This window comes from Apium graveolens, chromosome 5 (genome assembly GCF_009905375.1).
Source record: "Apium graveolens cultivar Ventura chromosome 5, ASM990537v1, whole genome shotgun sequence".
Classification (NCBI taxonomy): Eukaryota; Viridiplantae; Streptophyta; class Magnoliopsida; order Apiales; family Apiaceae; genus Apium; species Apium graveolens.
The window spans coordinates 30,152,771-30,177,257 of NC_133651.1; the positions used below are offsets into that span (position 1 = coordinate 30,152,771).

Below are 24,487 nucleotides of genomic sequence, written 5' to 3' on the forward strand. Positions count from 1 at the left end.
ATAAATCCATCAACATTCGGAGGGGAATAACATGAAATATTATTATAAAATATAATTAAAATAATATAAATTCGTCCAATGTAGAACATGCTCGTGTATTGCACGAGCTATAGAGTTAGTTCTAAAGTAAAATAGTAAAAGATATGGGAAGGTGCCGGAGCCCAGAGGGAACATAGCAAATAAATAATGCACAGATGCTAACCAGTGAATAAAGCTGCAGGGGCCACTTGACTCAAAACTTAAAAAGACATTGACCTAACATCTACTTACCCAAGCCACATGGGACCACCACAGTAGATTTATTATATCCCTCCGTATTAACCATTTTTTTACACTTTATTTTTAGTACATCCACTATACCTATTTTATATATAAAATATTAATTGGTCCACTACTTTACTCGCTTTTTAAATTTTTCATCAATATTTTATCATTTTTTTTTTAAATTCATGGCCTAACCAAATGTAAACAAATGGAGCGAGGGAGTATTACATCCTTACTATGCAAGTGCAACCGGTCTTCGTAAATAATTTTACAAGTACTTGTTGGCGGTGAAATTCGAACCTGGATGCTTCTTTGTATTTTTATTACTATAAATAATAATACAAGGTCGGTACTCACATTTAACCTTAGGAATTAAGTATTCTTTTAATAAAAAATAATAATACAATTTTTTAATATTGATGAAATTCAAACTCAAAAACTTAGTTTTTCATTAATATTCGAATTTAACGTTCATGATTATTTAAATAAAATATCTAACGGTCTTAATTGAAATAACAATAAAAACAATCAAAATGAGAAATATATAAAATCTATAATATTATATTAAAAATGAAACATTAAAAGTTTGATTGTTACTCCTTGTTCACTCAATCTAGAGCCGTCCGATCAAATTGATGAGGACCGTTCAATATAATTTTAAAAATTATTATTCAATTGATATAAGATCGAATCCTACTAATAACATATTATTAAAATTATAATTTTTAATATATAATAATTAAAACGATGTTCTTGTATTTTTTCGGATCAAAAATTCTCTCATTTGTCTTTTAGGGACAAAAATCAAATTTTAACATTTTTCAAGAAACGGAAAAAAATATCACTAAAGCAAGAGATAGTACTTGGTTACTTTAAACTTTATGATGCAAAATTGTATGAGAATTTTTTTTCATTTTTTAAAGTTTCTTGTCAATGCAGAACTGCATAAGGTCCGGCCCAAATCAACACTAACATTCTAAATGGGCTTCAATACTTGCTTAGTTTGACAAGAGCTGAACTTCCAAGCCCGGTTAGCATACACTTCTTATTTATTAAGCAATAAATAAAATGAGTTTTTTCCAAAAAAAATATATATTTAATTTATTTATTTGAAATACCGTCTCTTTTAAACTTATTTTAAAAAATAAATAAATTTCTTTTTTAAAAATATAATTTGTAACTTCTCCAACTTGTTATGCAACTTTTATTTTATTTTTCAAAGATTATTTTAAGGTTAATTCGGTGGCAAATTTAAAACGCAACTAATACTATCTTAAAATCAACATTTTTAAAATTTGAAATTAAGTTGCATAATAAGTTACACAAGTTGCAAACCGTTTTTTTAAATAACTTTGAAAATAATAGTAATTTTGAAAATATGATTAAAAACGTAGGTATTTTAGGTCATTTTTTTTAAATACAATGCGTTTTTTTTTAAATTGATGAAATAAGTAATTTTTATTTTGTAATATTAATACCCGATAAAATAATAAATTAGTTAGATTACTCGTACTCAAAGAAACAAATTCATGCATTTTAATTTTATAAATAATAATTATAATTATATTGAATTATATATACTTGCTTAAAAATATTGTAGTGCGCGATTATTTTTCTATCATTTGTACATTGTTTTCTTATATTTATATAAAATTGGTTCTAACTTTTTTTTATATTTGTAATCTCCTCATTTTGATACAAATACCTGTCTTCGATTTAATATTAAATTTTATTACCTCAGCCCAAAAGTTAATTTACACATCTGGGTTAGGTTCTATGAAGTTCACTATTTCATTAGAGTCCATATATGTTCTGCAAGTAAAATATAGCTTAAATTATTGCAGAACGTATTGTTTTTCGAATGATATTCTACAAATATCACAATTTTATTGAAAATCTTGCATATTGCATATATTTTACAAGTAGAACGTTGCAAAATATATTATTCTAGAAAACATACTTAGTTTGCAGAACATAAATGTTCATGTTGCAGAACATACATATTGTACTTGTAAATATATGAGATTTGCATGATTTTATTGAAATAATGATATTTGTAAAACATGTTTTGCAAGATAACATGTTTTAGAAAATATTTTATTTGCAGAACATAAATGGATTCTGAAGATTCCAATTAAAAGGTGGACTCCATAGAACTTTACTCTTACACATCTTTAGGATTACATAATAAAATATTCAATTTACATACATATCTCTAACTTAGTTTTAAATTAATTATTTTAATACTGTGCTATATATAAAATAGTTATGAAAACAATAAATAAAATTATTTACAGAATAAATATTTATTTACAAAAATATATTTTTTTAATTTTTGTATAAAAATATAATTTTGCAACTTCACAAATACTCGATTATATTTGTACATATACATATCCTATATGATGTATAGCTTTTATTACTGTGATTCGCTTCCGTCTTTATTGATAGTTATCTTCAATTACTTATTTCATTGATTCAATCGAATTATAGATTTAGAGTTTCAGATATTATTTTTACTAATGAGATTTATTTAGAGTTATTATTAGAACTAATTATAAATCAGACAACTGGTAAAAAAAAGCAGTATTATACAAAATCATATTATTCGAGTCATAAATTCATAGAATGAATAAAGAGTTTTGCATACGTATATGCCATGTCATGTGAACACAATCATGATTTGATCTATAAATTATTACTCATATTCACGTTGATCAAATTTTTACATTATATATTTTAATGTATCAATATTTATCATTTCTAACATAAAAATAATTTATTCATTTTTCTGAGTGAGGCTAACACTGCGTACACTTTTCAATAGATTGTTTTATATGATATTTACTGGATTTGTTCGGCTGGTTGTTACAGAAACTCAAATTCAACCGATAACATTTGAAGTTATCTATCAGATTATGTAAAAAAATTACATATCTAATTAATTTAATTTTAAATAGTATTTTAAAAATATTTTAGAAAATAATTTTCTTACAGTATCTCCGTATTATACATATCGTTATTAGAAGGGTGATGGCCAAACATACCTTTTTTTAGAAGTTGTAACAAGAATACCATTTTTTGGAGTTTATGGCAAAAAATACTTTTCTAATACGCATTTTAGAAATGGATAAATCTATTACGCATCTGAAAAATTGGTATTACATAAAAAAAAATTAAAAAAAAGAGCAGAACATGTGATACGCATGTCACAAATGCGTATCACCTGAATCAAATGGGTGATACGAATTTTGTGAATGCGTATCTCATTTTTATTTATTTATTTATTTATTTTCAACTTTTTTTTAATACGAATTACCCATTTTTAAAATGCGTATTAGTAATACCCAACTGAAAAATGTGTATTAGACGGGTATTTTTGGCCAAAATTTTAAAAAAGAGGTATTTTTATCACAAATTCTAAAAAAAAAAGGTATTTTTTTTTATTAGAATTCCATCTCCTAGCACGTTTATAAAACATCTTATATTCCCTTATGCCTAGGATATAACTAATAGAAGTTTAAAAACATACTAGAAAATATATATAATAATAAAAAACCTCCCCTTAAATTTTAATTTTATTTTTAAAGAAAAGAACTTTAGTAACGGCGAAGCTTGAGCAGCTGATTGCAGAGAGATGGGGAAGATTAAATTAATTAAAATTCATGTTTTTCTCTCTTTAATTCTGTTGTTTCAAGCTTCAATTCATGTTCTTTCGATTCCTCAGCCTTCAAACCAGGTGTGTATGTAAATATTTGTGTCTGTGTGTATAGTTCCATGCCATTGTTCTTGATTCTTGGTTGTTTATGTATATGCATATGTGCAATTCACTTCCCTTTTTATTGAATTATTAGCTTTCTTTATTAAAGATTGTATTTTTTGAATTGGGTACTTATTCTTTTGCTGTTTTAATGTGTTTGATTATATAAAGATTCAATTTTTATGCATAGGTTTAAGTAAGGGTTAAAAGCTGTTTAAGCTAATATGAATCATGATTTGAGTTTATGTAGAACATGTGGAGTGGATAAAGAAAGTACCATTAGTTTGAGCCTAATTTACAAGTTATGGTTTCGATAATGGTTATTTAAAGTTGAAGTTTTTCTTGAAAGTTAACTCAGCTAGCTTGAGTGTAGTGCATACAGTTTTTGTTTCTTATTCAATGTGCTTATGTCTTTTGGCGAATTTGACTTTTAAGATTTGGGTACTTGATATTATGACGCGTCTATTATCTAAAAACCATAACTTTATATAATTTGCAAGTTGGATCAATCAGAATTAGCATCAATCTTACAAGAAAATTAGCATCAATCTTACAAGAAACGATCTTTAAATACAGATTTATAATCATCTAGGTAGAAAGATGACTAAAAAATGAAAGCTTTGGTTTAAAAATTAGAGAATTGTGATGGTTCTTAAGTGTAAAACTTGGCGTTCATTGTTATGTCCACATTATTATGGGTTGTGTTTCAAATGGAAGAGACTTTATTTTTGTTCTTAGTTCATTTGAAAAGTCAGTTCAGCTTTAAGCATAAGCTTGAGTGTTTTTTATTTTTGGCTCACGCTTCATTGCGAGTTTGCAAATAGCAAATCTTGTGCCTACTTGTGAAGCGTGATTGTGGAAGTAATCGCATTGTTCACAGCCTGATGCTCATAATGCTAACATAATACTATATACATCTCTCGTTGATTAAGATCGTGCCTTTTATATCTTTTTCTACAGGCTCAAGAAGAAAATGCAGATTCAAGGTAAACGACCTTTTTGATAAGTATTTAAGTATTAACATTGTAGTGACACATAGAATAGGTTCATCAGTATATCACTTTGGATTTAGGTTAAGCACAGAAAAGTAATTTTGAAATCTGGTCATTGTTATGAACCATATGTTTTGGCATCCAGGCTTCATAGACACCAAGAAGAGAATGCTGATGAAGTGCATTGTTCCAGAAAAAGAAGCAGGGCTGCTTGGAAAGTCATTGAGGAGGTATACGATTGATGTCGCTAATATATGAAAATAATTGATGTTGATTAGAACCTGAAAATAATCTCTTTATGGGAACTGCAGTATTTGATGCCATTTGTGGAACGAGAAAGGTACCAGCTTTCTCAACACTGCAGGCTTCACCCTGACAATGATATCTACAGAGATCAGGAGCAGAATAAGATTCATGTTGACATAAATGAATGGCGCTGTGGATACTGCAGGAAAAGCTTTCGGTCAGAGAAATTTATTGATCAGCATTTTGACAACAGACACTCCAATCTTCTTAATATTGTATGTTGATCCTTGATGCTCACTTTTCATTATATAATTTATATGCTAAAGCCAAAGAAGGTGCACAATTATTAGAATAGCAGTCTTACACTCTTACGTCAGAGGGGCCTTGGCTCATGTAAATAGAAATTAAAGCCAAGATCTTTAAGCACATTGTAGGTTATCATCTCAAGGTTTATATTTATAGCCTTTGTATAAGGTTGTGATATTTTATAAAATTTATGTTTTTGCACTTTTTATGTATTCAGAGTCACAGCAAGTGCTTGGCAGATTTATGTGGAGCTCTACATTGTGATCTTGTAATGGACATTAAATCTCGAAAGAGCAAATGCAATCCTGCAGCTGCTGCAAGGAACAAGCACTTGTGTGAGGTTCCCTTCATCTACTAGACCTCTGCTATTGTTGATTAAGGTTTATGGTCGCTTATTGCTGCATGTTTTGTGCAGGGCCTTGCTGACAAGTGTTTTCCCGTAAATCAGGGTCCCTCAGCCAATCGACTTCATGGTATCATATAATGCACACACAGATATCTATATATGATTAGTATATGTGCTATCAAAGTTATATTTTCTTTACCAATTCTGGTTATCTATCACACAAATTATAAATACCATAAACACACACAAGAAGACAGAAAATTGCGCTGTTCCGTCCATAGTCCACTCAACCTACTCCACAAGACGTAGAGAAACCTAACAGAGAATACACTTGTAGAACGTGCATGCCACGACATATTATTGTTATTGATTAGTATATGTATTTTATTTATAGTATCTCTTGTTAGTACTTACACAGGTTTTCATATCTGGCAGAAATTTTCCTGCGCCAGTTTTGTGATGCGCACACTTGCTCAGGAAGACATAAACCATTTTCCAGGGGTGGCAAGGTAAGCTCTTATCTAAATTGGTGTTAAACCTTTTATTTGAGACAGAACTCAAGTTCACTGTGAAGAGGCAAACTTTAGTGCTCCAGTTGATAGTCGTAAATTTACCTACCTGTACTGATGTGATGTTCAGCCCATGGAAATAAGTAGCAATTTGTTGCTTATTTCAACTTATAAGTTGCAAAAGTAGCAAAAATCTTTGGTTTGCTAGCAGCAACCGGATCACTAGTTTAGAAGTGTCCTTAACTCTTGGCCTCTAGACTATAATTAGAGACTCCTACTGTTTTGAAATAAAGTCCTTAACTCTTGGCCTCTAACAAATAGACTATAATTAGAGACTCCTACTGTTTTGAAATAAAAACTTGCCAATATGTTGTACAAAAAGACAATTTACAACTAGTCGCCCGGTTTTATGTGAAAGACCATGTAGTGTAACACACATGCTCCGATGTAGGTGATAGAATTGAATACTTCAGAGTCATGTTAGATTACTCGGATGAATTTTGTTTTGTTCTGAATAAATGAATTAAATATAACGATGAGTTAGGGCCTGATTGATTGAAAAACACTTTAATCAAGACACTTGCAAGTTTTTAAAATCATGAAACATGAATCACATTTTTTAATAAAGTTTTCTTTTTTATCATAATATTTTTAGTTGTATAATTTTTTTTTAAGAAAATCATATATGAATATTGGTGTCACTTCTCTAAAAAATTAAAAAAAGATATTGCATGTGGATAAATAATATTTTATAAGTTGTAAATATCTATATATAACCTGAAAAGAAAAAATATGTATCAATTTAGTTTTGTAATTTTTAATTTCAACATTTTAGTCATACAGGGCAAAAGTCTAATATTTCAATCTTTTGATATATTGTGTATTACAAAATATTATGCCTTGGTTGTTGATGTTTTTTGTTTCCAATGTGCAGAAGCATACAAGTATTTACTACCTTGCTTTTTCAATATTAACCTTGATGCTGGTCCCTCTCTTCTATGTAATTGTTTATTTGTATCAAAGGTACCATTGAAACCTAAAATCTCCATGTTGGTTATACCTACATGACTGTCAGTTTATAGTATTTTGAATATTTCAGAGAAATGAGAAAGGATAGCCAAGCATTTAAGCGCATCTCACGACGAGGACAAAAGCCAAAGCCATCTTAGTTGGTAAGCACAGTACCTTGCCTAACAATACAGAATCCAGTGAGAGCAACTGGATTTTTTTTTAATTCGAATATATGTTTTATATAATTTCGATTGATTTTAATTTTAAAGTACTTAGGTATATTAAAATTACTTACATTTAAAGAAAATAATGAAGCAATAATTATAAAAATTACAAATTGCTTTTCTTCATGTCATGATTTTTGTTTTTCTTCATATATATGCTTTTGGGCTCATGTTTCTTTCATCTTGTTCCATCTAGCACTTTTGCAGCTTAACAATCTATTGGGAGAGGTCTGTGAGCATGGAGATCTCTTCCAGTTGAAACAAACTGGAAGTCATCAGTCGAAGATTTTGTGCCGTAGATCACCTTTTCTCACTAGTTGTAACTGTTGTTGTATAATAGAGTTCACAATTTAGCTTTGATTCATTCAAATTCATTCTACAGTACAATTACAGTGCTGTGCATTTCCTACTTTCTTCGATCACATGTTTAAACTTGTAAAAAAATTGCATATATATTATGTAGCTACCTGAGTACGTTCACCTTTTTGGTACCTTAATGATTTGGTGTATTTTTAAATTAATTTTTTTTTTTGGAATTTCACTTTGAAGTAAATTAGTCTTCTAACTTTACAAGAAATAGTATGTAGCCCATAACACTGTCTTTAGCGTAAGTAATTTTTGAAAATGTCTGTATTAATATGGAAAAGAAGATTGACATAATTTGCTTTTATAAAAATATTGGATAATTTACAGTGTTCTGTGTATACGATTTTAAAAGAGAAAAAACACGTCTCAACAATAAATATGAGATTCATAAACAAGTGTATGATTTGTCACTAACTAAAATTTAGAACCATAAACCAATGCAAGTGAACATACTACATCCCATAACTTCCCATATGAATTGCATTATATGATTTTACTAGTAAAATGCACTATACTAGCAACAAAGTAATTCAGATCTAGAATACATTTGTGACATACTGACAGGACTTTGGGACTATGATAACATAAACAATCATACACTGTACAAATGGTTAATTCAGAGCAACTCAGATCATGGAGTGCCCTACCCTTAACACAGCTTACAAAACTTCAGGCATTAATCTCATCTTATCCAAGATACTTCACCATGTAAGGTCCTTGGAGTTCATAACCCAACTTCCTATAGTAGTGCCGTGTTCCTACACCAGATATAACAGCTATCTTTGTGGACCTGTGCTCTCTACGAGCAATTCGTTCAGCCTCCTCCATTAGCAACGTGCCATAACCCTATGGATTATTAGAAAGATAAGAAAACGGGAATGAGATGCCAAATGCCAATTTCCTTTAACTGATAATGGCAAAACAAGCTAATTGTGCATGTCCAACGATCACACTTGGATTTGAAGCAACCATAACTATTACACAAGTAAACATAATCGCTTTAACAGTTCCATTAATAAAGCAAATACCTGATGTTGCAGCTTATTTACATCTCGGCCATGAACGGGAACTGCAGTACCATAAACATGAAGTTCTCGAACAACTGAACATTTACCGATCAGTTCAGGGCAAGTGGTGTTTCTTCCACATTTCCGTAGGCGCAATAGTCCAACAAGGATATCCTATATAAAGACACAAAGGATTACATTTAGTTGAGCAAAGCTACTAGACAATACATAACCTCGTATTCCTCCCACCCCAAAACTAGTAAAAAGATGGGCTATAGTATATTGTGCAAAGAAAATATTTCCCTACAAAGAATTTAGAAGCTCAAGCATGACATTACAAATATAAGTACGGGTTGATTAAAAATTAATTACAAGACATGATCCTCAATACAAGTGTAATCACTTCCTTCATCAAATGAAAGTAATGAACTAGAACATATTAAGTCGTATCAATCTTATAACCCCAATAGCAGAGCTACCAGATGTGGTACCGAAGGCAAGTAGAGGAGACAATCTTAATTACCTGGCGAGTATCTTCATACGAAAGAAAAGTTTCCCAACCTTCATTTGCAGTATAATCACGGCGAACGAGCTCAACTTCTCCTGGCTTTATACTGTGGTGAATGTCCTAAATGAAAAAGAAAAATAGAGAACAGGCGATTTGCATTTGTCACCAACCTACTCTGATGAATTTTAGACAAGTATTACTTTGTTCACTTACCTGGATACCTGCTTCACGGGTCCGAACATCTCGGCACTTTAACCCCAAATCATCCATCCTATCTAAAGCTAGTTCCCGAAGATTTCCTTTCTCAACCCCAGAAGTAACTAGTGGCATAGGAATATCCCGTTGAACTCTATAAACACGAGTCCAAGGGGGTACCATGGCTAGAATCCGAGCTACAATGTCCACAAGCTGCTCTGGTGGATAATTTCTATACCTGTAAATAGTACAGATGTAATTAGCTAACTTCCAGCCTTATTAATAGATGTTAGTACGTTAAAAAGAAAGCATTTCGTAAAACTCAACATCAGCTCATAAGATAGTATAAGCATTAAGCAAGCAAAAAAACTACAGGAAATCGGAAATGAAATTATTACATACCTTCCAGTTTTCCACAGTTCATAGAGTCCAGTTCCACGGATGACAAGTGTGGGATAGATTTTGAGACCATCAGTTCTGAATAAAGGGCTTTCAAAAAATTCTTTAAAACTTTCCAAGTCTCTCTCAACACCAACATTTGGAAGATCGGGCATCATATGGGCAACAACCTAATATACAACTACTGTTAACTCAGATGCAAGAATTACAATGACGAAATGACTACATGTAGGCTTTGAAGCTACAAAGGGATATTTGGGTGAATTTCACTTCATGAAAAAGGGCTATATCAACTTTAAAGACTCTTTAATGGTATCTTGACTCCTGATGGATGAATCGGAAGTTAATATACAAAGATATTAATCTGAACCGGAACATCATCAGCCAGGTCAAGGTGCTTATGCTTTGTATTCCAGAAAATTAAGAAAGAACGTAAAACATTCTATTATATAGAATACAATATTTAACAGACAATAGTAAAGCACCAACGCACCTTAAACCCAGCATCCTTTGCCAGGCAAAAGCAATCAGCCACAGCTGCTACAGTGTGGCCTCTATTAGTGTCACGAGCAACGTCTTCATATGTACTCTGTACTCCAATTTCCAGGCGTGTACAGCCATAAGAAAGCATCTGCCGTAAATGAGGTCCAAGGCAGTAATCCGGCCTCCTAAAAATTAACAACTCATTTAGTCAATCAACATAACATTAACCAAATATTCACAACCACAATTGACAATAGCACGCAAACTAGTCTTTTACTTATAGTACTTGTAAAGTCATTTTAAATATAATTTGTCAAGTATTATAATTAGTTATGCCCCCTTAACATTGACCTCAATGATGTATGCTCTCGTATTGCAAGGGCGCATTAATTAACTAATGACTATATCTCGACTTTGTGCATTTAACTCAACAAAAATTCAAAGAAACAGCCACTCATGGTTTTGACAGGCAGGAACAGAAACTTTTAAGATAGATGAAGACAAATGATTCACGACCGAGCCAAATCCTTTCGCCGGAGGTTATACAAATAACACAATATTCCCATGTTTGTTTCTTCCTTAATTACATAAAAAATAAAATGATCTACTAGGCTAACGTCTCTGTTATATAGACTCAAGTGGAAGAGTTCAAGTGTCGCACTTGTCAACATTATGATAAATTTTGTATGTTTTAGGAAAAAATGAAGGATCAAACGTACATTGTCATGCCAAAGTTTGAGTTTTGGGTGTTTGGCATGTGCACTTGAGTTAAAATGAAGAGTTGGGTAGCCTAAGCTAGCATTCCATCTCCCTAAGTTTGTGATTGACTTGCCATCCTAGTAATTTAGTCATGATCTCCTCTTCAGCTTGCCATTCTCCTAGTCCAATTAAAGATGCCATCACGTAGTTCAATCTAGAATGTAATATTAATACTGAATGTTTCACTTCACAAACAGTTACTGTTGGGAATTAGAAAGCCTAAATACTCTTGCATCCGAGACAAATTAAAAGCACTTGTGTTCTTTATTTTAGAGCTCTGTAAGACTGTTTCATTGTTACAGGAAACTTCAAGAAAACTAGAATATATACATAACTGTATTCAACCCCCTCTACAATTATCCGCTGTTGATCACTGGACAAACCATCAAGTATTAACGAAAATAAAAAATGCGAATTTTCATCAAAATTAGAATATATGAACAAGGGAAGTAGTAACTGAACTCACGTCTCGATAGTCATTCCAATACACTTTATTGCACTGTGTTCAGAGTAGGCAACTGCCTCTTCAATATTTGCAGAAGTATGCCCTGATAAAGCATCATGAAGATTCCTTGTGAAGTAATCTCGATATTCTGCAGGCAATGACATGAAAGTGCCACCCATCAAGATGAATTCAACCTGATTATAACACAAATAATCAATATTCTTTCCAATGTACAATCTACAATTATTTCCAAAAGTCTAATGGTTAAACGTAAATACTCTGAACTTAAATACAATTATCATACCTTATCTACACTGTGGCCCAACCGCTTCAGCTGGTCGATCCTGCTTCTAGCTTGCACGTATGGATTATATCTGGTGACATAAGGACGTAGAAACCAAATTATTATTCTTAAAACTAGCAACGGCATCCAGTAGGAACAATACATATATAAGGTTGTGATTCTGTAATGCATTCTGTTTTAAATTATTGTAGTAACCAAGGATCTGTCAAATTCAGATATCCATGTGTCAGGAACTGATAAGTTCCTGGACAATTTTGTGTCTATTTATGGTGTTTTCTGTTGATTTAAGTAGGATAACAGCTAAAGTAAGCTGAGAAACAGAGATATAGAGCAGAATAGAGATATAATCAGAGAGATTAGTAGAGATCAGAGAGAAACTTGAGAGAGAAGACAGAGTTTTAGAGAGATTAGAGATAGAATGGGTTTAGAAACCCTAGAGAGAGAAAGTAAGAATCAGTTATAGAGAGAGAAGGAGATTTGGTGGCAAATGCCATTTTCCATATATTCAAATCATAATCAGCACAACAAGCAATTACAAGTATTTATAGACCTGCACTGATACCTAGTTAATTCTAGTGACTAGTGAAAAGACAGAACTACCCTTCCCTATACTATTACTAACACAGCACAGTAAAACACAACCATACTACACAGTAAGTACTAATACAGTACTAATCCTGACAATCCTTCCCCCTTAAAAATCACCATGTCCTCATGGTGGATCTTGCACTTCTTCATTTCCCTCCACCTGTTCAACTGTCATTACTTGCATCTCGGATAATAATTCAAGTAGTACGTATTGCAACTTGTGATGAACTTTTAAATTTCCACAGAAACAACAAGTTGAACATGACAGAAACAAGTTGAACATCCCCCTGGATCAAAAATGGTTAATAAAACCCTTTCCCTTGAGGCTTCATGATCTTCCAACTTCGATGCCTTTGCAAAGCTACCTTATCTATCTTGTCTCAGAACAGTGTACCTGTATGGTAGTGCATTCAGCCCATCTTTTCCAAAATCAACATTCCATGGGTCAGTTTCACTAATATGTCTTTCCACCACATTACCAACTCCTTGAAAATCTTGGCATTGTTTGCTAGTTGAATCCACTAACTGAGTAATATACACCTTCCTTCCCAACTGAAGATGCTCATTATCAATATTGTAAGACTTCTTACTCAAACTATAGGAATACTCGGTTGTTGGAAAATCTTTGATAGTCCTTTTGGTCAGAAAATTCTCAGCAATTTCTTCTATGTTGGTATTTATTATTGAAGATACTGTTACTTCTTTGGCATCTAGTGTCTCTTTAAACTTGTTACTACTACCAACAATGTTGGGCCTATCACCTTGCCCTGATATAAGTCCAGTGGACCTTGACTTCATGTTACCATCTCCCTGGCTGCCCTCAGTAAGACTAGTAGAATAATTCAATTCATCTCCAATTTCATGTGCATCAACAGAGATTTTTACTACATCTGCTTCCAATATTACCTCACTTATGATGATTTCTCTGAACTTGCTATCAAAATCTTTGGACAGCTTGTGCTGTCCTAGACCACCGGGATCAAAAATAAGCATATTCTTCTTATTAAGATGGCTAGAATTCTGTTCCAATCCAGCAGAATCTGCTGTTGTTGGACTATCTATGTACTCGATAAACTTGGCCTGGTTACCATCTTCAGTTTCCCTATCTGGTATGTTGACCAATGATATTGCAAACTCCTCCTGTCCTTGTTGATTGGCATATTTGCTTGCAAACATGCTGGAAACCATCTAGTGCATGACAGTAAGAGCATATTATTCCATTATTTTCTGTCTCTTCCACCTTACTACGCATACTCCAAGATGGTGCCTTGTTATTACCCCTTTCCTGTTGCAACTCATGTAAGTTTGAGATTTCTATCAGCTCCTCTAATATTTTACTGTGCAGATTTCAGATTGTAAAAGTTTAGATGAATCTGAATCATCTCCTCTTAGAGCTGTTAAAATGAATTCTTGCTCAGGCCAGAACTCCTGGCTACATCCTGATTCTTCATCATATATAGATTCTTCATCATAAACAGGTTCACAATCATACATAGTTTCAACTTCCAACAGTTGCTCACAGTCATGTAAAGATTCACTGTCTCCAGAATCTTCGTATGTGAGAAAACTCAACTGGAGTTGCTGCAATTTTTCTATAACTTGATTGTCATTAGACTTCCTAGCATTGTCTTTCCTTCCATTCTGCCAAACAAAAGGATTTACAATTCCTTCCTCAAGCTCCTGAACCTTCATTTGCAGAATTTCTACCAGCAACTTCCTGGCTATACCTACTGTAGCTTCAACTTTCTGCAATTTCTTATTGGTCCTTTCCTTGTGAGATGCTATCTGTTGTTGTAACTAGAAGACAGCCTCATCAAAGGCTTTATCTCCTTTCTCTAATGTTGAATCCATCACCATAACTACTTGCACAGATTAACACCACATATATCAACCAAACTTCCCACACACAATATTACAAACACCTGGAGTGCACAACTTCTAATGCACAGCAACACTACAACTTACTTCAATCTTAGTGACACACATTTACTTCCAGACACTAAATCAATTCAGAGTTACTTTACTAAGGCAATTAATCAAACACTTTGAGATCAGTACTAGTTTTTTGCACAGAACACACTCCTTCTAGTTTTCAAATTCTCAATCCTTCAATTCACAACCTCTTCACCAGTTATCACTTCCAACAATCAGCATTAATCCTTATCAACTCCAAAACACAGCACATCAGTTCCTCCAACTCAATTCACTCAAACAATTACTCAAACACCTAGCAGGCAATCACCACAACTTCACAGAACTGTAGTTACTTCACAACACAGATCCTTTCTCCAACTAACAACTACAAACTCCAGTAATCACTAAAACTCACACTTCAACCACAAATCACACACAAACAGAGCAAGTATAACTAGCAGACTATCACACCTCAATTCAGTGCACTAATACTACTATTTTTGTGATTTTCTTCAATAACAACAGCTAATAACAACTACTGGAATGAAAATGAGTTCACACACCTTAAACATCTTAAGTTCTAGCTAGTAACAACGTGAATTCAACAGATCCAAGGAATAAAGCTAGAAACAGGACACCTGATCAGTTTCTGAGAAATTTCTGAACTTGCAGCTGAGATTACTGCATCACCTAGCTCGATCTGCTCGGAATGGAGTGTTGAACACAGCAAAAGCAATATAAGATCAAATCTGAAGCTCTGATACCAATTTGTCCAGGAACAATTTTGTGTCTATTTTTGGTGTTTTCTGTTGATTTAAGTAGGATAACAGCTAAAGTAAGCTGAGAAACAGAGATATAGAGCAGAATAGAGATAGAATCAGAGAGAAACTTGAGAGAGAAGACAGAGTTTTAGAGAGATTAGAGATAGAATGGGTTTAGAAACCCTAGAGAGAGAAAGTAAAAATCAGTTATAGAGAGAGAAGGAGATTTGGTGGCAAATGCCATTTTCCATATATTCAAATCATAATCAGCACAACAAGCAATTACAAGTTTTTATAGACCTGCACTGATACCTAGTTAATTCTAGTGACTAGTGAAAAGACAGAACTACCATTCCCTATACTATTACTAACACAGCACAGTAAAACACAACCATACTACACAGTAAGTACTAATACAGTACTAATCCTGACACCATGTCACTAGACCACATGTAATGAGTAGCTCTTTTATTATAAATTCGGTAAATGTACAATCACTGTAGGTGTATATTCTCTTGGCACTCACAGGGACTGTGAGCTCAAATATCAAGAATGGATCATTCGTCCCTTAACCTGTTCTTTTCAGATAGATTGTTTTTTAATTCATATACAAACTTAAGGAAATAAAAAATGGTGCATCATTACTAATAAGAATATTGGTGACTTAAAAAAAGTGGCTGGCAAGCACATAATATGATAGCAAAATAAAATATAAAAAGGTTTTGATTTTTATTACTGGAAAAAGAACTGCTTCTCCACAATCTTGCATACTTACAACCTAAAGGGATGTGGTATATTCTTGTATCTCCACAATGCCTATACACTACAACAAAATATATCAAGAACAGTAGCCAACAGCCTAACACTAGAATTCGGACCTCTTCAATGATTCAACAATATTGACTCCCGACTTTTAGTTCTCAACCGAGTAACAACACCACATCCAGCTAACAAACTACGGTATTTATATAATAATACTAAATTCATAACCAATATAACACACTATCATATCATAATAAATTGATTACCATTACATAAAAACAAACAAAATTCAACATAATAATGAAAATGCACAAGCAATTCCCGAGCACGAATAGCTCTGTAATTATTAGTACATTAAACACAATAACGAAAATGCACAATCATCGAACATTTAATTAATCATTACCTAGAGTAAATAGCTCGAGTACTAATATAAAACTACATTAATCAAATACTAACAATCTTAACTTCACAACTAACATAAACTACACTAATCACGATAACGAAAACGCACAATCAATCGAACATTTAAATAATCACTACATAGTGAAAACAATTATAAACTACACTAATCATATAATAACAAAGTTAAAATCACAATTAATATAAACTATACAAATCACATAATAACAATTAAATTAAAAACTAATATAAACTACACTAATCACAATAACGAAAATGCACAATCAATCAAACAATTAAATAATCATTACCTAGCGTATACTACTAATATAAACTAAACTAATCACATAATAAAAATGTTAAATTCACAACTAATACAAACTACAGTAATCACCATAACAAAAATGCATAATTAACTACACAATTTAAAACCGCTACCTCGCACGAATTGCACGCATACTAGTTGGTTCATAACCAGTATACGACTGAGTACTATACTCAAAATCCGAATCAGGTCCACCAGGACAATAAACACAAATATTCCCGGTAGTCGCGATATGCGGACACCGATGCGGTTTCGACATCACTGCAACAACCGCAATCCCGGAAGCTGTTCTCACAGGCTTAGCTTTGAGTTTGGGTAAAAGAGCTTCCCGCTCGCAATCAGGAAGCGCGGCAATCATTTCGACGAGCTTAGGAGCGCGAGAGAGACCGTATTTACGACAGGCGGCGGATTTGAGGGCGTTGAGATCGACGGTTTGGCCGGAGTGAGATTGCTCGACCATGGCGTTGACGATTTCGGAGATGGCTCGAATGCGAGATTCTTCTTCGGAGAGGTTGAGAGAGACAACGCCGCCGCGGCCGGGGCGGGGGAGCTTGCGTGTGTCGGCGACGGCGGTGGCTGCCATGGATGGAGGTGGTTTTGGGGGAGTAGGGTTTCGAGATTGGGGGTTTGGGGTGGCCCGGTCGTTTAAAACAAGTTGATAAAATGAGATTTTAGTTAGTTTTTATAAGGAGGGTGCTAAATGCAGTAAAATTTTACTTTATGCAGTAATTGCAAATTACCACTAAGTCCCTGTGCCTATTAAAATGTCTTGCTAATTGATTAAATGCAATTTGACTATCCATAACTTATGATTGATTGACGTGGGGCCCGGGATGCTTAAATATATGCCGCAAATTATATCCATTCGTAATACCCAATTCTCTTAATTTTAATTTTAATTATACTAGTATATAATAATATATAATTCGTGCGATGTTTAATTTTTTTTTATTATCTATTGTAAAATATAATATTAATGTATTGATATTAGGATTCGAACCTTATGTCTCCAGTATAATAATTTTACAATGTATTACGGTCATTTTTATTATTATATATTATAAATTATAACTTTAATATATTGTTGTTAGGATTCGAACCTTATATTTCTTATATAATAATTTTTAAGATTATATATAACTATTCTGGTGAGTTTGATCTGACGGTCCTTGATTAAATGATCAAGAACCAACAATCAAATTTTTAATATTTCGTTTTTAAAATAATAATATAAATAATATAGACTTAAAAATATGAAACATTTTAAAAATTAAATTATAAAATTTAAAATTAATATTATTATCTATCATGAATAAAGAAGTAACTAGCCTAGAAATATATATTATTTCCTTGGAATTAATTAATAAAAATAAAGAAATAGTTTTCTTGACTTAAAAGTAGTCACGTAAAATAGTGAAATAAAATTTATTTTAAGAAAAACTTCTGGATACTAATTCAAGTCATAGTATTTTTAAAAAAATTTACGATACCTGTGTGTGTATATATTTATATATTTATACTTATAAAATTAAAATATCGTTAATATTTAAAGTATATATTTCTAATTTTACATAGGTAAAAAGTATTTGTTTTGAAATCGGAATATTTATTATGTATTTTTATTTTTTGATATGCATATTTTTCAAATATTTATATGATCCAAATGCTAAAACTAGAAAAAGGGCTATTACTACAATCGTTAGATGTTTATTTGCTGGTTTTAACATATTTATAGTTAATATTATGCATTAGTAATACATTTAACTCAATGAGTCAATGAATGTATTAAATGCAGCAGATTTTCAGTGATGGTGCAGAAAATGAGTGAAGGTTAGTGTTGTAATTTCATATTACTGTATAAAGTAAAAATTTACTGCATTTAGCAATCATGTTTTTAATGATAAAATTCGGAAAATTTAATTCAGGTATTTAAAGTTAAAAAAACAAATACTCGAAATTGTTAACTTAAACTGACAGATAAGAGAATAAGCTATACTCCTGAAAACCAACTTCTTATGATTGTTTTGAGTCTTCTATTTTTCGGATTGAGTTCATTAGTTGTTTATTTTCAGAACAATGCATATCAATTTGTTACCTCTTATTCTATTTATTAGATGCTCACTGTTCCTGAAAACAAGAAACTAAATCTGAAAAATAGAAGACTCAAAACAACCACGACTAATAGCTACTTGACAATCCATAAATATTAGGACTTATTTTTGACTCAGTAAATAGATAAATAAAATTAATACAACATTCTCTCCTTTAAACTGATCCAACATTCCCTCCCTTAATTGTGCAGACTCCGAGTCACTTACGCAGTTTTATAAATGCACCTGATTTGAGAGGTTTCGTGAATATATCAGCTACCTGGTCTTCACTTCTACAATAGATTAAATGAATAACTTCATCGCTTAATAAATCACGTAAGAAGTGAAACCGTACATCAATGTGTTTGCATCTCCCATGCAATACGGGATTTTTGGACAACTTGATTGTGAAACTATTGTCACAAAAAATTTGATTGGCATCTTGTTGCTTGCACGGGAGCTCCGCAAGAATATTCCGCAACCACAAAGCCTGACAAGTACACACTGCTGCTGCAACAAACTCGGCTTCAGTAGTCGAAAGAGTAACTATTGGCTGTTTCTTTGAACACCATGAAACTGCTGCGGAATCGAAAATAAAGGCATAACCAGAAGTGCTCTTTCGATCATCCAAATCTCCAGCATAGTCACTATTAGTACAAACAATTCAGGCACTTTACCTCTTTTATAGAACAGTCCAAAATCAAAAGTTCCCTTCAAGTAATGGAGAATTCTCTTTGTTGCTACAAGATGAATCTCCTTTGGAGTTTCCATGTACCTACTAATTATACTCACAACTTGCATTATGTCAGGCCTGGTTGCTGTTAAATACATCAAATTTCCGACAATTTGCATGTAAAGAGTACTATCAACTCCTCTCCCAAAAGATTCCTTAGAAACCCCACACCCTTTTCAGCCGGAGTAGTAATTGGATTGCAATCAAGCATACCAAACCTTCCTAATACTTCTTGTACATACTTCCTTTGACACAGAAAAATTATAAAATCGGATTGCATTGCTTCTATGCCAAAAAAATAATGCATCATCCCAAGATCAGACATATCAAACTCATGCATCATAGATTGCTTAAACCTTTCAATCACGACGCTATCATTTCCGGTATAAATATGATTATCAACATACAAGCACACAATAATCAACTTTCCATCATCTCCAATTTTCGTGTAAAGAGTGTGCTCATAAGGACACATTTTGAAACCTTCTTTTAAAAAATAAGCATTTATACGACTACACCAGGCTCTAGGAGCCTGCTTTAGCCCGTATAAAGCTTTCTTTAATTTATAGACTTTATGCTCAAGATCATATTTCACATAGCCAGGCGGTTGATCAACGAACACTTCTTCCTCTAAGTCTCATTATAAAAATGCCGACTTGACATTTTACTAATATATTTGCCATGAGTTGCAAGCTGCTAATACCGTCACCAAACGAATAATATCATGCATTGCGACAGGTGCAAAGACTTTCATGTAATCAATTCCGTGCTCCTGTTTGTATCATTTTGCTACGAGACGTGCTTTATGTTTATCAATTTTCACAATTTTATTGAACTTTGTCTTGTATACCCACTTCACACCAATGCTCTTTTGTCCGGATGGAAGATCAACCAACTCCCACGTATCATTTTTCTCGATTGCTGCTATTTCATCGTCAATAACACTCCTCCATTTCTCTTCTTTCACAACTTCCTTGTAGCTTGTTGGACCGTGTTAGTCGCTCAACACGCGCTAATATTACACGCAAGTATACGAGTTTGCAAGTAGTATAAGATATAAATCAGATTCGATCCCACAGAGACTATATTGGTTAACTATCTAAATTATGCACCTAAGCAACAACGTATGGTTATTATTCAATGCTAAGACGATAACAAGTTGAGAATGTTTATAACTAAGAATTACGCTAACTATTATAACTACGAGAATAAGATTGATTGAATTAATATATATGACATACATGAGATTCTAACTTCATTAAATACTTCATTCAATAGCCTTATTATTCTCAACCTTAGCATGCAATGGTGATGATACTAATCAGACAACACGAAACTGATAAACGCCAACTTTCGTTGCACGAGTACCATTCTACCAGACATCCACAAAAGAGATAGAAGCTGAATAGGCACCAATTATATTGAGACCCTATATGTCTATAGAATTTGACAACATAACGGTTTAAGCACAAGTTATCTATCTTGATTACATAGGGTAAGTAAGATGCTTAAAATTACTTACGAATCATGCATATCAATACATGAACCTATGCTAGCATGGTAAGTTCTAAATCCTTAAATTCACTTTCGCTTCATTAAGAATTAACACACTATCTTATAAGTTCGCGACGCTCATAAAACGAATACACACAACCAATATTAGGATATCATACAATCACCACACACTAAGGCATTAAACAATTTAACTAAAGAAATCCATAAATAAATACGCTAGAACCCCACGATAACGATTAGCCCATAATCGAACTCATCGCCAACGTGGGTTCCAATGAAAACATGATATAGCAAACGTAGTCTTTATACGAATAAGTAAACCAAAGTACGAACAAGCGTAAAGGTTCAGCAAAACAAGAAACAAACATCCAAATTACAACTCAAAACAAAGATTTACAAGAATAAGCTAGTTCGTCTTCGCCTTTGTTGAATTGTGCCAAAAGATCTCTTGTCGTCTTCTCCCTCATTGATGTCTTGATAACTCTGAATATATCCTGAAAAATGACCTAAATTATGTTTATATAGAAGTCCATGCATCCCAGGAGCCCAGCAATTTGAATTATAAAAGAATCAGGATTTTAATATCCCGACCCAGCGCGGCCGCGCGCTTCACCAGCTCGGGCGTGCTGTGCTGCCTTTCTGCACTCCCGGCGCGGGCGCGCGCAACACCAGCGCGGGCGCACCTGCCTTCTGCCAAAACTTTATTTCTTCTTCTTCTTCTTCTTTATTCCTTGCAGCTTCGAGCCAATCTTTCAATCTTTTATTCCAACACATCCTAAACACCATATTAGCATCAAAACAATGCTAATTCACCTGATTCACGAAGTAAAGCCTGAAATGCAAAAACACTTGAAAACACGTTAAAACACAAATAACTAGAATACAAATACACCAACTCAAAGCTTATTAGAGCATAAATAAGTGTCATAAATGCCACTTAACACACCCCCAAACTTGAATCGATGCTTGTCCTCAAGCATAAACAGACTCAAAGAAAAAGAAATAAAAATGCATGAATGCTACTAATATGAATGCAACGATCCCCAAAGAATAACTAAACCAATAAACTAGCAACAACTCAGCAAATGCAATTATTCGCATAAAGATCCATCAAATCTCACAAATCAATCTACACACCAGAGACGTGCGTGTGTGCAAATGCTTACAGATATACTATCGCAACTAGATCAATAATCATAACTCACTACTTATCAAAACAATATCATGACCATGATCTAACACTGTAGCAACCTATAAGACTTAGTGAAATACAAATGTCTCTAGCATGCAAATCAATCCAATAAGACTCAACATCACTAAATACAACATCACTACACTATCATCAATATCACCAATTAATCAGAAAAATTATCTAAGGGAATCATAATATAATGCAAATACATGAAACTACATGAACAAATTATCATAAAAACTACCAAAAAAAACTACATGGAAAAATATATGCAACTATATGAAATAAAACTAACATGAACATGCAAACTATATGAGACTCACACAAACATATTCCTTTAACTACTACCCCCAAACTTAAAATATTCACTGTCCTCAGTGAAGGTAATAGTAAGGAATCAGGCATACCTACTGTGAATCAGAATCCTCACCCTCAACGGGTGGCGTGTCAGGTGTGTCCGGAGGTGGATACACGGAATCCTCACCAAAAACTGGCCACTGAATGTCAAATCCTGTGGCTCTAAATGCAGTTCCAAGTGCCTGGGTGAGATCGTGTGCAAAATGACTATGGATGTTGTGCATCGCATCCATCCTCCTCGCAAGACGCCTATATTGCGTCGAACTCAAACCAGCTCCCATCTTTGCTCCTGCTGTCTCCTGCTGCTGCTACCGCTGCTGCCGCGATCCTGACGGTCTAGCCTCCTCTCCATACTGAGCCCTCCAAGCTGCTCGTCGGGCATGCTGAGAACCTCCTGCTGTAGCTGTCTCCATAGGCACACCACCTGGAAGATGAGCATAAGAGTAACCAAGCCCCTTAGGATCGGGCTTCCCTCCATACCACTCAACCATGCTTTGTAGTGTAGAACTGTCAATGGGAGCACTAGGAATCTGAAGCTGCTCATGTGCTGGCCAATGAACACCAACTGCCACGCACAACTTCGTCACCACTGACGCATACAGAATAATAACTGTACTACTTCCCCTCAAAAACCTCAGGATCACCTGATATATCACCATCCCCAAATCAATGTAATCACCCTTCAGAATACCCCAAAGCAGACGAGCACACTCCACCATAATCTCATGCACATGCGAAGATGGCATGATGTTAGCACAAATAAAAGAGTTCCAAGCACGTGCATACCTTTTCATGCATGAAGCAGGGAATGTGGAGTAATCGGTAGTGCCCCTCTTGAACTTCCAATGAGTCTCAGGCACATAGAGAGTAGCAACAATAAGATCCAAATCAAAGTCCTCCGGCGTCTAATCATTCCATGTGTCCTAACCCACCTTCCTCATAGGCTGCTCAATCACCCTCCTGATAGCCTCTGCACTGTACTCAACAGTCATCCCTCTCACCACCGTGAAACCATTCTTCTCCACCTTCGCGTTGGCGTAAAACTCCCGCATAACACTCATGGGCACAACAACGAGAGCATCACAAAAAGGAACCCAACCCATCTCAAGAATTATTTCCAAAAGCTTACCATCTCTCCCTGATGGCAAAACCCCCCTCTCCTTAGCAATAGGCTTCGAGAGAAGCCTTGTGTACTCCTCTTCAGCCCCAGGAGTAGAAAATCCGGGCCTTACACCACCCGCAGATGAAGAGTCGGTGGTGCTGCTTCCAAATTTGAGTTCTTTGTCTTTTGGGTGCCATCGAAATTGAAAAAGAAAGAATAAAAGCTTAAGTGTTTAGAGAGAATTTGTGTTTGAGAGTTTGTGAATTGGTGAAGAAGATGTATGCAAGTGTATGTATTTATAGGTGGAGGGGTGTGAATTTGATAATGAATAGAAGTGGGAATTGTTTATGGGAATTGTGGGAATAATGGAATTGATTAGAAGAGGGAATTATGGGATGTGAAAGAGTATAAATCGGGTTAGAATTGATTTTGGAATTAAAATCCCAATTTTTTCTAATAAAACTGCTATTTTTTTCTGAACAAGGACTCGGCGCGAGCGCGCGGTAGGACAGCGCGGGCGCGCGGTAGGACAGCGCGGGCGCGCGGTAGGACAGCGCGGGCGCGCTCACATTCTGGAAAACCGGCGTGGGCGCCCGCGTTGTCCGTTACTGGAAAAACGGCG

At 33.9% G+C, this 24,487-nt stretch overlaps 2 protein-coding genes across 2 annotated transcripts; one reads left to right on the forward strand and one right to left on the reverse strand.

Annotated features, from left to right (window-relative positions):
- Window positions 1–3,824: 3,824 nt before the first annotated feature.
- LOC141723767 (uncharacterized) lies at window positions 3,825–8,179 on the forward strand. The gene is made up of 10 exons (XM_074525657.1): window positions 3,825–4,003; window positions 4,985–5,010; window positions 5,162–5,246; window positions 5,328–5,537; window positions 5,786–5,908; window positions 5,984–6,041; window positions 6,350–6,423; window positions 7,358–7,446; window positions 7,523–7,595; window positions 7,855–8,179. The coding sequence occupies exons 1-9, from the start codon at window positions 3,902–3,904 to the stop codon at window positions 7,590–7,592; spliced, it is 837 nt and encodes a 278-aa protein (XP_074381758.1). The 5' UTR covers window positions 3,825–3,901; the 3' UTR covers window positions 7,593–7,595; window positions 7,855–8,179.
- Window positions 8,180–8,481: 302 nt separating this feature from the next.
- On the reverse strand, window positions 8,482–17,538 carry LOC141723768 (elongator complex protein 3). The gene is made up of 9 exons (XM_074525658.1): window positions 16,990–17,538; window positions 12,125–12,194; window positions 11,842–12,014; window positions 10,627–10,801; window positions 10,137–10,303; window positions 9,753–9,972; window positions 9,555–9,659; window positions 9,053–9,205; window positions 8,482–8,870 (listed from the first exon to the last, which is right to left on the reverse strand). Exons 1-9 carry the CDS (start codon window positions 17,457–17,459, stop codon window positions 8,712–8,714), a joined length of 1,692 nt encoding a protein of 563 aa, XP_074381759.1. The 5' UTR covers window positions 17,460–17,538; the 3' UTR covers window positions 8,482–8,711.
- Between the last annotated feature and the right edge of the window lie 6,949 nt (window positions 17,539–24,487).

Excerpts from the sequence above, each read along its gene's own strand:
- LOC141723767 (XM_074525657.1), top strand. The coding sequence starts at position 3,902 with ATGGGGAAGATTAAATTAATTAAAATTCATGTTTTTCTCTCTTTAATT. Across the intron at positions 5,011-5,161 it reads GAAGAAAATGCAGATTCAAG|GCTTCATAGACACCAAGAAG; the intron begins GTAAACGACCTT and ends TTTGGCATCCAG. Across the intron at positions 5,909-5,983 it reads GGAACAAGCACTTGTGTGAG|GGCCTTGCTGACAAGTGTTT; the intron begins GTTCCCTTCATC and ends TGTTTTGTGCAG.
- LOC141723768 (XM_074525658.1), bottom strand. The coding sequence starts at position 17,459 with ATGGCAGCCACCGCCGTCGCCGACACACGCAAGCTCCCCCGCCCCGGC. Across the intron at positions 12,195-16,989 it reads ATGCGTGCAATTCGTGCGAG|ATATAATCCATACGTGCAAG; the intron begins GTAGCGGTTTTA and ends TTATGTCACCAG. Across the intron at positions 10,802-11,841 it reads ATTGGAATGACTATCGAGAC|GAGGCCGGATTACTGCCTTG; the intron begins GTGAGTTCAGTT and ends GTTAATTTTTAG.